A 14,964-nucleotide genomic window follows, 5' to 3' on the forward strand; every position below is an offset into this window, starting at 1 on the left:
AGTAACTGTGTGCACAGCCCTGGCAGACTCTCACGTATTACTACTCACCGGCAGGGAGGGAGAGCAGTAAGTAACTGTGTGCACAGCCCCGGCAGACTCTCACGTATTACTACTCACCGGCAGGGAGGGAGAGCAGTAAGTAACTGTGTGCACAGCCCCGGCAGACTCTCACGTATTACTACTCACCGGCAGGGAGGGAGAGCAGTAAGTAATTGTGTGCACAGCCCCGGCAGACTCTCACGTATTACTACTCACCGGCAGGGAGGGAGAGCAGTAAGTAACTGTGTGCACAGCCCCGGCAGACTCTCACGTATTACTACTCACCGGCAGGGAGGGAGAGCAGTAAGTAACTGTGTGCACAGCCCCGGCAGACTCTCACGTATTACTACTCACCGGCAGGGAGGGAGAGCAGTAAGTAACTGTGTGCACAGCCCCGGCAGACTCTCACGTATTACTACTCACCGGCAGGGAGGGAGAGCAGTAAGTAACTGTGTGCACAGCCCCGGCAGACTCTCACGTATTACTACTTACCGGCAGGGAGGGAGAGCAGTAAGTAACTGTGTGCACAGCCCCGGCAGACTCTCACGTATTACTACTCACCGGCAGGGAGGGAGAGCAGTAAGTAACTGTGTGCACAGCCCCGGCAGACTCTCACGTATTACTACTCACCGGCAGAGAGGGACGAATGTATTTCAGTCTGATGACTATTCATGTCATCTGTCTCATCCTCTTCCTTCACTTTTAATAGTCCAGTTCCCGGGTTTTCCTCTAGACACCCTGTAATTACAGCAGGAAGTTACTCAATAGTACATGGTACAGGGTGTAACATACATTTGTATAAAAGTTTTAAGACAACACTCTTTTCCCCCTTTTCTTTCCTTTTTTTTTTTCCCCAACAGATTTAAGCTGAAGGATATTTTTGTTTTGCACTAAATATTCTAGATATCACATGATTTGTATGACTCGCACTTTTTGCAATAAGTGATATTGATTCACTTTTATAATTGGAAAGAAGTTGTCACAATTTAATTTTTATAATTCAAAAATAATAGCACAAAGAATTAAAGCACTCCAGAATTTTTATTGACTAAAAAGATAGATAATCCCTTTATTACTCTTTCCCCACATTTTTGCATAATCAACAGTTATAACAACATACAGGTAGATTACGAGTTGTGCATTCGTCTTAACGCTGAAAAAAATGGCCATTACAGCGTTAAAACAGTAGCGCAGCCATTACAAGTCTTGTCGGTATAGCTGTACCGCAAGCCTTTTAGCCTGTAATGCAACGTCAGTTCCGCACTAGTAAAAAATATAATTTATGCTTACCCGATAAATGTATTTCTCTTGTGGTGTATCCAGTCCATGGATCATCCATTACTTGTGGGATATTCTCCTTCCCAACAGGAAGTTGCAAGAGGATCACCCATAGCAGAGCTGCTATATAGCTCCTCCCCTCACTGCCATATCCAGTCATTCGACCGAAACAAGACGAGAAAGGAGAAACCATAGGGTGCAGTGGTGACTGGAGTATTAATTAAAATTTAGACCTGCCTTAAAAGGACAGGGCGGGCCGTGGACTGGATACACTACAAGAGAAATAAATTTATCAGGTAAGCATAAATTATGTTTTCTCTTGTTAAGTGTATCCAGTCCACGGATCATCCATTACTTGTGGGATACTGTTAGGGGTAATATGAACCTGATGGCAGCCATCTTGTTCCTAGTAGCCATTTTGTAATGAGTAAACTTTATTATACTGGGTTATTATGTAGTGAGAACTATGTGCATGTTATGATAGTTTCCTTAGCTTTTCGGCCTTGTCAATGTACCCTGGCCCTACGCCCAGAATAAGATAGAATAAGATAATGTAAACAAGATGGTTCAGAAACCTTGTTGTCTCCGTAGATGGTAGTTTATTATGACTCTGTAAGTATTGTTATGAGAAAGAGTAAAAAGAAATGCCAAGATACAGCGCTACACTACCCTCAGATGAGGGTTGGGTTGCTAAAGATGGTGTCCACGACTAGGAATGTGTATACATCAAGGTTAATATATAATATTGTGTTACACAAAGAATATATATAAAACCATGTGAAAAAGTACTTAAAAGGTAAAAGATTAAAAACAATATATATATATATATATAGGATGTGATATTAAAATGTATTAAACAAACATTTTATTAACATAAACTGACAGTTAAAAATACAGTTAAAAATAGATTCAACAATCTAATGGATTGCCCCATACAATGTCCAAGAAGTTATGTCCTATGTAACATACAAGTGTTTAAGTCCCATACCAAAATGTCCAAAGCAAATGTTCAAGGTTAATATCCAAAAAAATAAAAATAAAAATGATAATATGTCCAAAGTTGGTGTAAAAATCAAAAAGGTGAAAAAATGTAAAAAATATATTAAATATTTTTTGAAAAGATGAAAAAATGAATAAAAATATATAAAAAATATATGAGTTGTGATCAGCAACCCATATGGAAGGAATATAATATATGTGATAGTGAATAATTCTCGTGAGGTGTACACCTAAAAAGTGTGTATATAAAAGGGTGTGGTAAAAAATGTGTCATAAAAAATGTGTCATAAAAAAGGATTCAAAATCCTGGTGAAATAAATAAAGTCCAAATTGCTCCAAAAAAATGTGTATATAATTCCAAGTATTCCAAATGTGAGTGTAGAAAGTGCTGGGTTGATGTTCCTCTTCTTAAAAGGTTATCAAATGTAATGGGATATCCTCCTGTACCTAAAAAAGTGTACAGAAAATAGACATAGTGCAATAAAATCACTTTAGAATGACAACAACAGTATTCTACTCACCAGATATATTCTGAGCTGCATCAAGAGGAACATCAACCCAGCACTTTCTACACTCACATTTGGAATACTTGGAATTATATACACATTTTTTGGAGCAATTTGGACTTTATTTATTTCACCAGGATTTTGAATCCTTTTTTATGACACATTTTTTATGACACATTTTTTACCACACCCTTTTATATACACACTTTTTAGGTGTACACCTCACGAGAATTATTCACTATCACATATATTATATTCCTTCCATATGGGTTGCTGATCACAACTCATATATTTTTTATATATTTTTATTCATTTTTTCATCTTTTCAAAAAATATTTAATATATTTTTTACATTTTTTCACCTTTTTGATTTTTACACCAACTTTGGACATATTATCATTTTTATTTTTATTTTTTTGGATATTAACCTTGAACATTTGCTTTGGACATTTTGGTATGGGACTTAAACACTTGTATGTTACATAGGACATAACTTCTTGGACATTGTATGGGGCAATCCATTAGATTGTTGAATCTATTTTTAACTGTATTTTTAACTGTCAGTTTATGTTAATAAAATGTTTGTTTAATACATTTTAATATCACATCCTATATATATATATATATTTTGTTTTTAATCTTTTACCTTTTAAGTACTTTTTCACATGGTTTTATATATATTCTTTGTGTAACACAATATTATATATTAACCTTGATGTATACACATTCCTAGTCGTGGACACCATCTTTAGCAACCCAACCCTCATCTGAGGGTAGTGTAGAGCTGTATCTTGGCATTTCTTTTTACTCTTAACTTTTGGAGTCTGGTTGGGAGACTCCGCCTATATCAGATATAGCTTGTATGGTATTATTGTGGCGCTGATAGATATACATTCATTTGAACTATTGTTATGAGAAACTCATATTCCAGCTTTTCCTTGTATTTTGCTCTGTATTACTGTGTAAAATGATGCGGTCCAAACGTGTCATCCCCTTAACCCTATGTGCTGTCTGTGTACACTATAAGACATGATTACACTGTTCAATAAAGATGAATAGCTTTAGATCATATTACTGCGTGGTCTGAATCTGTTCAGGGAGCTCCTTATCAGATAAATCTGCATCTGCCTCTCGTGGTACCGTAGGCCCCAGGCTTTGGCCTGCGCTGACACCCCCCCGTGGGATTATACACCTTACAATTCTTGGTGTCACGACAGTGGGATTCGCAGGAGGTGAGTAATCGTGTTTTTATTACGCTGCTTTCCTTCTGTGAATCTGAACCTAAATTTAATTGTTTGTATTTTTAAAAGGTGTAATATATGATATAAGGTTAAAGGGGTTCCTGTGGTTGAAGCACAGGTTTGCGGAGGTTAAAGTCCTGCCGGCAGTTGTGATACCCCTCCAGACAGGTAATCAGGTATTGTGAGTCCTGTCTGTGATAAGCGCGCAAGAAATATATGAATGCCAGTTGACGGGAGGATATTTTAAGATAAGGTCCCCCGGGCAACTTGGCAGTGAGTGAGTCTCACGTGTGTGTTGAAGTTTTCCTGATTTATTCCATTATAGAGTTTTGGTATCCACTTGAGGCTGGTGTTGCTATCTGAGGCTTTGCTTATTTCGCTTTGTTTATTGTGCTGTGCCTAGAACATATTAAGTGATTGTGCATTTTATTATTGCTGCTGCTAATTTCGCTGTGATTAGTTTGTGTAACAATGGGGTCTGCCCATAGCAAAAAATGTGATAAAAATGCTGATCAGAAATGTAATATTAAGTACAAGACTGTGCAGCGAGTACCATCCAGTGCTGGTAAAAATACTGTGTGTGTTACAAACCCTAAGCCAGTTAAAGGGGGAACTCCAAAAGACTTTGTAGCTAGAATTGCAGGCCAATTTTATGTAATTCCATTTGTGGATAACATGAGCGGATGGAGTGAATCATTGTACCCCCAGGAGCAAAATCCGTTCCCCCGTATAGGCTCTCTCTGTGAACCGCATGTAACTATGATAAGAGGTATGTGTTTAAAGGATCCTGCTTATCAGGGACCAGAGGGCGATCCTATGTGGGATAAAAAATACATGAGAGAATGTGGAGAGGTTTGGGTAAAACTGTCTGTGTTTTGGACTGAATGTAATACCCTGCCTCCGCCATATCTGGCTGTGCCCACGGCATCAGCGGCTGTGCCCATACCATCAGCCGCCGTGCCCACGGCATCGGCATTACCCCCACCTGCTCCGACAATTCCCTTGCCTCCTCCATCTGCCCTGTACCGTTCGTTGGCTGTGCTTAAGAAAGCACACAGCGTTAAGGAGATGGAGCAGCTGGAAGACGCTGCTGTTGCCACTTTAGGTGCTAGAAAAGGGTTAACTGGTTCTCTTCAGAGCAGTGTAGATGCAGGAATGTCTGAGGAGGAGGAGAGAGAGAGAGTGGAATGTCGGGCTCCGAGTAGTGTAAAGAAATTAGCTCTCACATTCCCTAACAGTGTGGGTAAAGAAGGGGGGCTGCCGAGTGCTGCAAAGACATCTAAAGCGAAAGCTGTGAAAACTGCAGCTGTCACAGGTCCCAGTCCTGTAGGGAAGCATACGAGATCTCACACGCAGGGAGCAGACACTGATTTAGAGGATGATGTACACATAGATGCACCTTTTGTCACAATCGGGGACCAGACGATGATTCGTCCGCCCGACGCAGACCGCTTGATGGATTGGGCATTAAAATGTCCTGATCCTGTAAAGCATCTAATGGGAGCAATAACTTATCTTAGACGGGTGACTAAGGATATGTGTCTGGGTGGTCCAGACTATAGGTTTTTGTTGAATGTGATTACCAAATACACAGATGTGAATTTTACTGAAGTGTGCAAGTTCCTGGATACTAAGTATGATGCTCCAGTGATTGATGATTATGTGCGGAGAGATGCGGCTGTTGTAATGTGGGAAAGTTGAGAAATTCTTTAAAAGTCAGCATGGTGATCGTAAAGATATTACGAAAGCTGGTGCATGTAAGCAAAAGAAGGGTGAACAGGTGTCTGATTTTCTGAAGAGGTTTGGTGACTGTTGGCGACAGGAATGTTGTTTGGGTACGCAAGGAGAGTTGGCACAACTGTATCTGCAACATTTGTTGAATAATATGCATTCGCAAACTGCACAATTGGTGAGACAGACAATTTCAGGTATTCATGCAATGAAAGTGGAAGAATTTGAAAAGGCTGTAAGAGAGAAAGATGCAGCAGATGTTTTTCGCGTGTGTAATGAGAAAGGTCAAGAGAGTATGTTTAATGCTTCAGGTAACAGGAGAGGAAGAAATCAGAATAAAGGGCAGAATAGAAACTTTAGAGGAAGGGGGAGAGACAGATTTCAGTGGAACGGTAATAGGAGAGGAGAGGCACATAACTCCACAGACAGATCTTGCTGGAATTGTGGGTCTTATGATCATTGGCAGCAGGACTGCCCACAGCCTAAAAGGGATAGAAATGATCAGTATGGTGGGAATAATAATTCCTCCCAGAATCCCAGCAACACTCCTAGATATCAGATTCCCTGGACTCCGTCTCCTTCTCAGAATCAGAATAGTACCCGCTAGGATTGCCAGCAGAAGGGACTGCTCACATGTTATACTGCTCAGTTGTCGTATCATTGGCAAGATTTACCCTTAATATCTTTAGTTGTGCAAGGTGTCCTACATGATTTTTTGGTAGATACCGGAGCAACTAAATCTAGCATTTCTGCTAGAGAATACAATGGGCCAGTAACTAATACATGTGAAAAATCTGTTGGCATTACAGGAGTCCCAATTTTGTGTCCCAGGACGCCTCCTTTGGAGGTGTATCCAAATGACAGCCCTTCAAACAGATTTGTTTATGCTTTTCGCATAATACCCAATAGTCCTGTTAATTTGCTTGGAAGGGATTTAATGGCTAAGATGCAAATGTCTGTTAACATTGATTGCAAGGGAGGATTGCATGTTGATACTCCCTGGGATTCAGTTCCGTTGCTGTATACAGCGGATCCTGAACCTTCCTTTACTAAACAGTTGTACCTTGACAAACTCAGTTTACAGACTCTTGAGAATGTGTTTGAGTATGCCTCACACCCTGACAAAGTTGTGACACAAGCTTTTTACAGACCCTGGATTACTGAACATGTTGAGAAAGAGATGTGGAAAGCACCAGTTCATGCAGTTGTACTTACACCAGATACAGTTTATGTGCAAACACCAGAACATTTGTGGACATGGAAATATGGCAGGAATATTGTAAAAGATCCTAAGGTTATACCTATACAATTAGAGCCAGATGCATTCACACATGCTTCACACATCACTAATGACGTGCCAGAGGCACTTGGTGAGTTAAAACAGAGTTTATGGGCCACTGGATTTAATGATCCAGGTTTCATTTCATGCACACCATACAAAGCCACTCTCAAACCAGGTGCTAAACCTGTATACATTAAGCAGTACCCTTTGTCTAAGGAAAAGGAACAGGGAATAGCTCCTGTAATTAAGGACCTATTGTCTAAGAAAGTTATTAGACGCACACTGTCACCATACAATACACCTATCAATCCTGTTCCTAAACCTGGATGTACAGAATACAGATTTACACAAGACTTGCGAGCAGTAAATGCTCTGGTGCAGTCACTTGCGCCGATAGTGCCAGATGTTAATGCTATTTTAACAGCCATCCCAAGTACTGCAACTTGCTTTACAGTCATTGATCTCTGCAGTGCATTATTTAGCATCCCTGTGCATCCCGACACTCAACCGTTGTTTGGTTTTACGTATTTAGGGAATCAATATACGTTCAATCGATTACCGATGGGCTTCATTGATTCCCCCGCCGCGTACTCAGCTGTAGTTCGTAAGACCCTAGAATCCTGGACACCTCCTGAAGGTTCCACTTTGATACAGTATGTGGATGATTTGTTGTTGTGCAGTGTTGATGAACAGACTTGTAAAACTGACTCTCTCCATTTGCTTCAGCACTTAGGAGATGCAGGGCACAAAGTGACTTTGAGAAAAATGCAATTTTGTCTTCCACAAGTAACATACCTGGGTTTTCTTCTTTCAGCAGGCAAGAGACTGTTATCCCCTGAAAGAGTTAAGGCTCTCATGGTTCTTCCTTGACCACAAACAAACTGCTGGGTATGGTTACTTACTGCAGGCAATGGATACCAGACTGTTCATATTATGATCATATTTTACGTTCAGTTACAGGTCAGCATGAACCAGAACAAATCCACTGGACACAGGCTCTTGATAAGGCCTACAACACCCTCAAGCAGGCTCTCTGTTCCGCTCCAGCCCTAGGTTTACCCAACTATAACCTACCATTTCACCTGTATTGCACAGAAGGGGGAGGTACAGCAGCAGGGGTCCTTGCTCAGGAACACGGTAATGGGTACAGAGCGGTAGCTTTTTTTTTCAAAATTGTTGCCAACGGTGGTACAGGGTATGCCAGCATGCTTAAGAGCTACAGCAGCATGCGCTATTGATGGTGGAGGCGGCACAAACATTGGTACTGTCACATTCTTTGATATTGCATACATCACACCAAGCCTTGCAAGTGTTAAATAATCTCACTACACAGCACATGACTGCACAGAGAAGGTCAGGCTATGAAACAATTCTCACATCCACTGCAAACCTCACTATCAAATACATTGCACCCACAGGAGGCCCAGCACCTTTATTACATGCATTGATTTCTAAATGTCCTTTAGAACACACTGATGACCACAATTGCATAGACACTGTACACACAGAGACGTCACCATGTCTTGACTTGCAAACAACTCCACTAGAGGAGGGAGAAGTTGTTTTTGTTGATGGGACATGTTCTAAACCTGCTGATGGTGTTTATCTTACAGGCTTTGCTGTGGTACAGTTACCTGACACAGTGGTTACTGCTGGTTATCTGCCTTTTGTGTCAGCCCAAGCAGCTGAATTGGTAGCCATAGCTCAGGCATGTAGAGCGTTTGCGATGAAAGATGTGACCATTTACACTGATTCAAGGTATGCGTTTGGAGTTGTGCATGATTTTGGAGTGATTTGGCAGAACAGAGGTTTTGTTGCAGCTGATGGTAAGAGTATCTCACATTCTACACTGGTACAGGAACTCTTAGATGCAATTAAATTACCACATAAGCTAGCAATTGTTAAATGTAAAGCCCACAGTACTGACTCCACTGACGTTAGACTTGGCAATGATTTTGCAGACACCATTGCTAAGGAATCTGCGCTTCGGGGTCCACCGCACCCTGAATATCTCAGCACTAATACACAGGAACAGTTACACATGGTAATGATTCCTGCCTTAGCATCTGATGTGGAGCACCTACAGTTTGGCACAACTGAAACTGATTTACAGACTTGGATCTCTGCTGGTCTGACCAAAGGCCAAGATTGCCTGTGGTCAGACGAGGAGGGGAGAGTGGGGATACCAAAAATTGCTGCACCTTTGTTTATTAGTCATTTTCATGGTTTTGGCCACATAAGTAAACAACAGACCAAGAATCTGATGACATCCAAGTATGTCATTAAAGATCTGTTGCGCATGATTGATAGACAACTGGACAGATGTCTAACTTGTGCCAGAAATAATCATGGAGGCCTTGTACATGGTAAACTTGAGCATTTACCGCCCCCTGATGGTCCTGCAGGTATTGCAAATTGATTTCACACACATGCCCACTGCGCGAGGTGGATACAAGTATCTTTTAGTCATTGTTGATCAATTCAGTAAGTGGGTTGAGGCCTTTCCAACCACTCAAGAGAATGCACGTACTGTAGCAAAGATATTGTGCAAGGAAATTATTCCTCGTTTTGGTTGTCCATTACAGATAAACAGTGACAAAGGTACTCCTTTCACTTCACAGATTACACAAATGATTTATACTATGTTGTCCATTGACTGGAAGTTTCATATTCCTTATCACCCACAGTCATCAGGACAGGTAGAGCGCATGAATAGAACCATTAAAGATAAGTTCAGGAAGGGAACTGGTGGTACATTTACTAATTGGCTTGAACATTTACCTGCAGTATTGGCAGAAATCAGAATGACCCCTAGCACCACTACGGGTTATTCACCTTTTGAAATTCTGATGGGCAGACCTTTTCCAACCCCATGGTGTAAACAAAAAGGTTCTCCTGTGGTAAGGGGAGATATTAATGTTGTAAGGGAAGAATATGTAACTAATCTGATTGAAACATTGAATGGCATCTATGGTGATGTTTCTTCTACTCTCCCTCAGCCTACAGGTATCCCGACACACCCGTTCAAGCCTGGAGATACTGTCTTGGTGAAGCAGCTCCACAAGAATAAGTCATTGGATCCTCCTTTTGGCCTTCCAACTACAGTGATCGCTGTGACGAGAACCGCTGTCCTCACAGAGGAAGCTCCAGTATGGATCCACGCGAACCGGATCAAGAGGGCCCCAGACGACGTCAACCCTGGCCGCTCCATGATTCCATTGAGTATCGAATAGTGTGGTACCTCCTGCCAGCAGTGTTCTTCGCATCCGTGATTGTCATCCTGATCTTCAATCCTGGTGCGCCCCTGCACAAACTCAGGCCATTCCCTAGTCCTGGTGCACCCCGGCACAATGATAATAAAAGTGTAATTGACAATGTCACTAATCCCTTATCCATCCCTCTCACCCATGATATCAGAGAGTTGCATATGTCGGCATGGGAAACTGACAATGCTTTTGTTAAAGCTGCCACAAACTTATACAAAGTGACTAATCAGACTGATTCTTGTTGGGTTTGTGGCTATGTCCCTCATGGGGGGAAATGGGGTTATCCATTTGTGGGTTTTCCTATTACTGCACACAATTTGACACAAATGATAAATGATGATACTATGTGGAATTTTACACCAATAGTTAACACTGATAAAGGTTTTGAAAAGGATAGAGTTCACTTAGTTAATTGCGTAAATCATGGTGTTATTATGTCCCATAATCTTAATGGTACTAGTTTTCACCCCAGTACACTTAGTCAAATGCCTATTACAGTTGCCTTAATCTACAATGCAGCCACACCAGTTAATGCTACACTGTTAAATATATGGGATGGATCTTATCTTTCTTTTGATTATATTCGTAATTTTACTGCTAAGTACACTGAACCACACAACACAATTCGTAATTGGTTTTGGCGTAACAACAGAAATATAGGTAAACAGACAGGTGCTTCTCCAGAAGCTAAGAGGAAAAGATTTCCCTCATGTCCTTCAGTTATTAAGTTACCTTATGGTTATTATTGGCTTTGTGAAAGATGGGCAGTTAAAATTATACCATGTAGCCATCTCTCACCTTGTTATTTGGGTTACATATTCCCAGCATTAAGTATTCATGACACACTAATGCTAAACTGCGTACACGTAGAGCTTCTGATTTTACAGTTAAGACTAGTAATGCCGAGATAGCTACTGCATCTTGGTTTCCTACTGCAGCTGTCATGCGATTATATTATAAGCTTAATTTGTTTGCTACACTGGTAGATGCAGCTTTTAATTCTACTGCAGACGCCATAGAGTCCTTGACTATGGGACAAGAGCAGATCGATCAGACTGCTCTCCAGAATCGTATGGCTTTAGATTATTTGCTAGCCGCAGAAGGAGGAGTATGTAAGCGCATAGGTTCTTCTTGCTGTGTTTTTATCTGGAACAACACTGGTAGAATACACCATGATCTTGATACTTTGCATGACATTCAATCACAAATATGTAAGCAGCCAACAGGTCTCTTTGATGGTATAGATTGGACCTTTGGTCTGGGTTCCTGGCTAGGAGCTCTTGGTATGAAAATTTTAATGGGTTTTGCATTTCTTCTTTTTCTGTTTCTTGCTTTCTTTTTCATATATAAGCTTACTGTGTGTTTGATTAATAAGCTTACCAGTACTCATGCTAACCCTCACCATTCTTTTTTCCACAATGTCACCGCTCAGCCATCTCGCTATAAGGTTCTTTATATTCGTTAAGTTGTTTTAGTTTTTATGTTATTCTGTTAGAATAAAAGGATGGTATGTTAGGGGTAATATGAACCTGATGGCAGCCATCTTGTTCCTCGCAGCCATCTTGTTCCTAGTAGCCATTTTGTAATGAGTAAACTTTATTATACTGGGTTTTTATGTAGTGAGAACTATGTGCATGTTATGATAGTTTCCTTAGCTGTTCGGCCTTGTCAATGTACCCTGGCCCTACGCCCAGAATAAGATAGAATAAGATAATGTAAACAAGATGGTTCAGAAACCTTGTTGTCTCCGCAGATGGTGGTTTATTATGACTCTGTAAGCATTGTTATGAGAAACTCATATTCCAGCTTTTCCTTGTAATTTGTTCTGTATAACTGTGTAAAATGACGCGGTCCAAACGTGTCATCCCCTTAACCCTATGTGCTGTCTGTGTACACTATAAGACATGATTACACTGTTCAATAAAGATGAATAGCTTTAGATCATATTACTGCGTGGTCTGAATCTGTTCAGGGAGCTCCTTATCAGATAAATCTGCATCTGCCTCTCGCGGTACCGTAGGCCCCAGGCTTTGGCCTGCGCTGACACCCCCCGTGGGATTATACACCTTACAGATACCAATACCAAAGCTAAAGTACACGGATGATGGGAGGGACAAGGCAGGAACCACTGCCTGTAGAACCTTTCTCCCAAAAAACAGCCTCCGAAGAAGCAAAAGTGTCAAATTTGTAAAATTTTGAAAAGGTGTGAAGCGAAGACCAAGTCGCAGCCTTGCAAATCTGTTCAACAGAGGCCTCATTTTTAAAGGCCCAGGTGGAAGCCACAGCTCTAGTAGAATGAGCTGTAATCCTTTCAGGGGGCTGCTGTCCAGCAGTCTCATAGGCTAAGCGTATTATGCTCCAAAGCCAAAAGGAGAGAGAGGTTGTCGAAGCTTTTTGACCTCTCCTCTGTCCAGAGTAAACGACAAACAGGGCAGATGTTTGACGAAAATCTTTAGTAGCCTGTAAGTAAAACTTCAAGGCACGGACTACGTCCAGATTATGCAAAAGACGTTCCTTCTTTGAAGAAGGATTAGGACACAATGATGGAACAACAATCTCTTGATTGATATTCTTGTTAGAAACCACCTTAGGTAAAAACCCAGGTTTGGTACGCAGAACTACCTTGTCTGAATGAAAAATCAGATAAGGAGAATCACAATGTAAGGCAGATAACTCAGAGACTCTTCGAGCCGAGGAAATAGCCATAAAAAACAGAACTTTCCAAGATAAAAGTTTAATATCAATGGAATGAAGGGGTTCAAACGGAACTCCCTGAAGAACTTTAAGAACCAAGTTTAAGCTCCACGGGGAGCAACAGTTTTAAACACAGGCTTAATCCTAACCAAAGCCTGACAAAATGCCTGGACGTCTGGAACTTCTGCCAGACGCTTGTGCAAAAGAATAGACAGAGCAGAGATCTGTCCTTTTAAAGAACTAGCTGATAAGCCTTTGTCCAAACCGTCTTGGAGAAAGGACAATATCCTAGGAATCCTAACCTTACTCCATGAGTAACTCTTGGATTCACACCAATAAAGATATTTACGCCATATCTTATGGTAGATTTTCCTGGTGACAGGCTTCCGAGCCTGTATTAAGGTATCGATGACTGACTCGGAGAAGCCACGCCTTGATAGAATCAAGCGTTCAATCTCCATGCAGTCAGTCTCAGAGAAAGTAGATTTGGATGATTGAAAGGACCTTGTATTAGAAGGTCCTGCCTCAGAGGCAGAGTCCATGGTGAAAGAGATGACATGTCCACTAGGTCTGCATACCAGGTCCTGCGTGGCCACGCAGGCGCTATCAGAATCACCGATGCTCTCTCCTGTTTGATTTTGGCAATCAGTCGAGGGAGCAGAGGAAACGGTGGAAACACATAGGCCAGGTTGAAGAAACAAGGAGCTGCTAGAGCATCTATCAGCGTTGCTCCCGGGTCCCTGGACCTGGATCCGTAACAAGGAAGCTTGGCGTTCTGGCGACACGCCATGAGATCCGGTTCTGGTTTGCCCCAACGATGGACCAGTTGAGCAAACACCTCCGGATGGAGTTCCCACTCCCCCGGAGGAAAAGTCTGACGACTTAGAAAATCCGCCTCCCAGTTCTCCACGCCTGGGATGTGGATCGCTGACAGGTGGCAAGAGTGAGACTCTGCCCAGCGAATTATCTTTGAGACTTCTAACATCGCTAGGGAACTTCTGGTTCCCCCTTGATGGTTGATGTAAGCCACAGTCGTGATGTTGTCCGACTGAAATCTGATGAACCTCAGTGTTGCTAACTGAGGCCAAGCTAGAAGAGCATTGAATATTGCTCTTAACTCCAGAATATTTATTGGGAGGAGTTTCTCCTCCTGAGTCCACGATCCCTGAGCCTTCAGGGAGTTCCAGACTGCGCCCCAACCTAGAAGGCTGGCATCTGTTGTTACAATCGTCCAATCTGGCCTGCGAAAGGTCATACCCTTGGACAGATGGACCCGAGAAAGCCACCAGAGAAGAGAATCTCTGGTCTCTTGATCCAGATTTAGTAGAGGGGACAAATCTGAGTAATCCCCATTCCACTGACTTAGCATGCATAATTGCAGCGGTCTCAGATGCAGGCGCGCAAATGGCACTATGTCCATTGCCGCTACCATTAAGCCGATTACTTCCATGCACTGAGCCACTGACGGGCGTGGAATGGAATGAAGGACACGGCAAGCATTTAGAAGTTTTGATAACCTGGACTCCGTCAGGTAAATTTTCATCTCTACAGAATCTATAAGAGTCCCTAGGAAGGAGACTCTTGTGAGTGGTGATAGAGAACTCTTTTCCACGTTCACTTTCCCCCCATGCGACCTCAGAAATGCCAGAACTATCTCTGTATGAGACTTGGCAATTTGAAAGCTTGACGCCTGCATCAGGATGTCGTCTAGATACGGAGCCACCGCTATGCCTCGCGGTCTTAGAACCGCCAGAAGTGAGTCCAGAACCTTCGTAAAAATTCTCGGGGCAGTGGCCAACCCGAAGGGAAGAGCTACAAATTGGTAATGCCTGTCTAGAAAGGCAAACCTTAGGAACCGATGATGATCTTTGTGAATCGGTATGTGAAGGTAGGCATCCTTTAAGTCCACTGTGGTCATGTACTGACCC

General features: G+C 41.9%; 1 protein-coding gene across 2 annotated transcripts in view; it reads right to left on the bottom strand.

Annotated features, from left to right (window-relative positions):
- Positions 1–14,964, bottom strand: part of LOC128657386 (gastrula zinc finger protein XlCGF17.1) — a 101,561-nt gene that overhangs the window by 45,886 nt on the left and 40,711 nt on the right. For both annotated transcript variants that reach the window (XM_053711718.1, XM_053711717.1), the window contains exon 3: positions 670–777. In XM_053711718.1, coding sequence (XP_053567693.1) covers positions 670–777 — 108 coding nt within the window. The remainder of the gene's footprint in view (positions 1–669; positions 778–14,964) is intronic.

This window comes from Bombina bombina, chromosome 4, assembly GCF_027579735.1.
Source record: "Bombina bombina isolate aBomBom1 chromosome 4, aBomBom1.pri, whole genome shotgun sequence".
NCBI classification, from domain to species: Eukaryota; Metazoa; Chordata; class Amphibia; order Anura; family Bombinatoridae; genus Bombina; species Bombina bombina.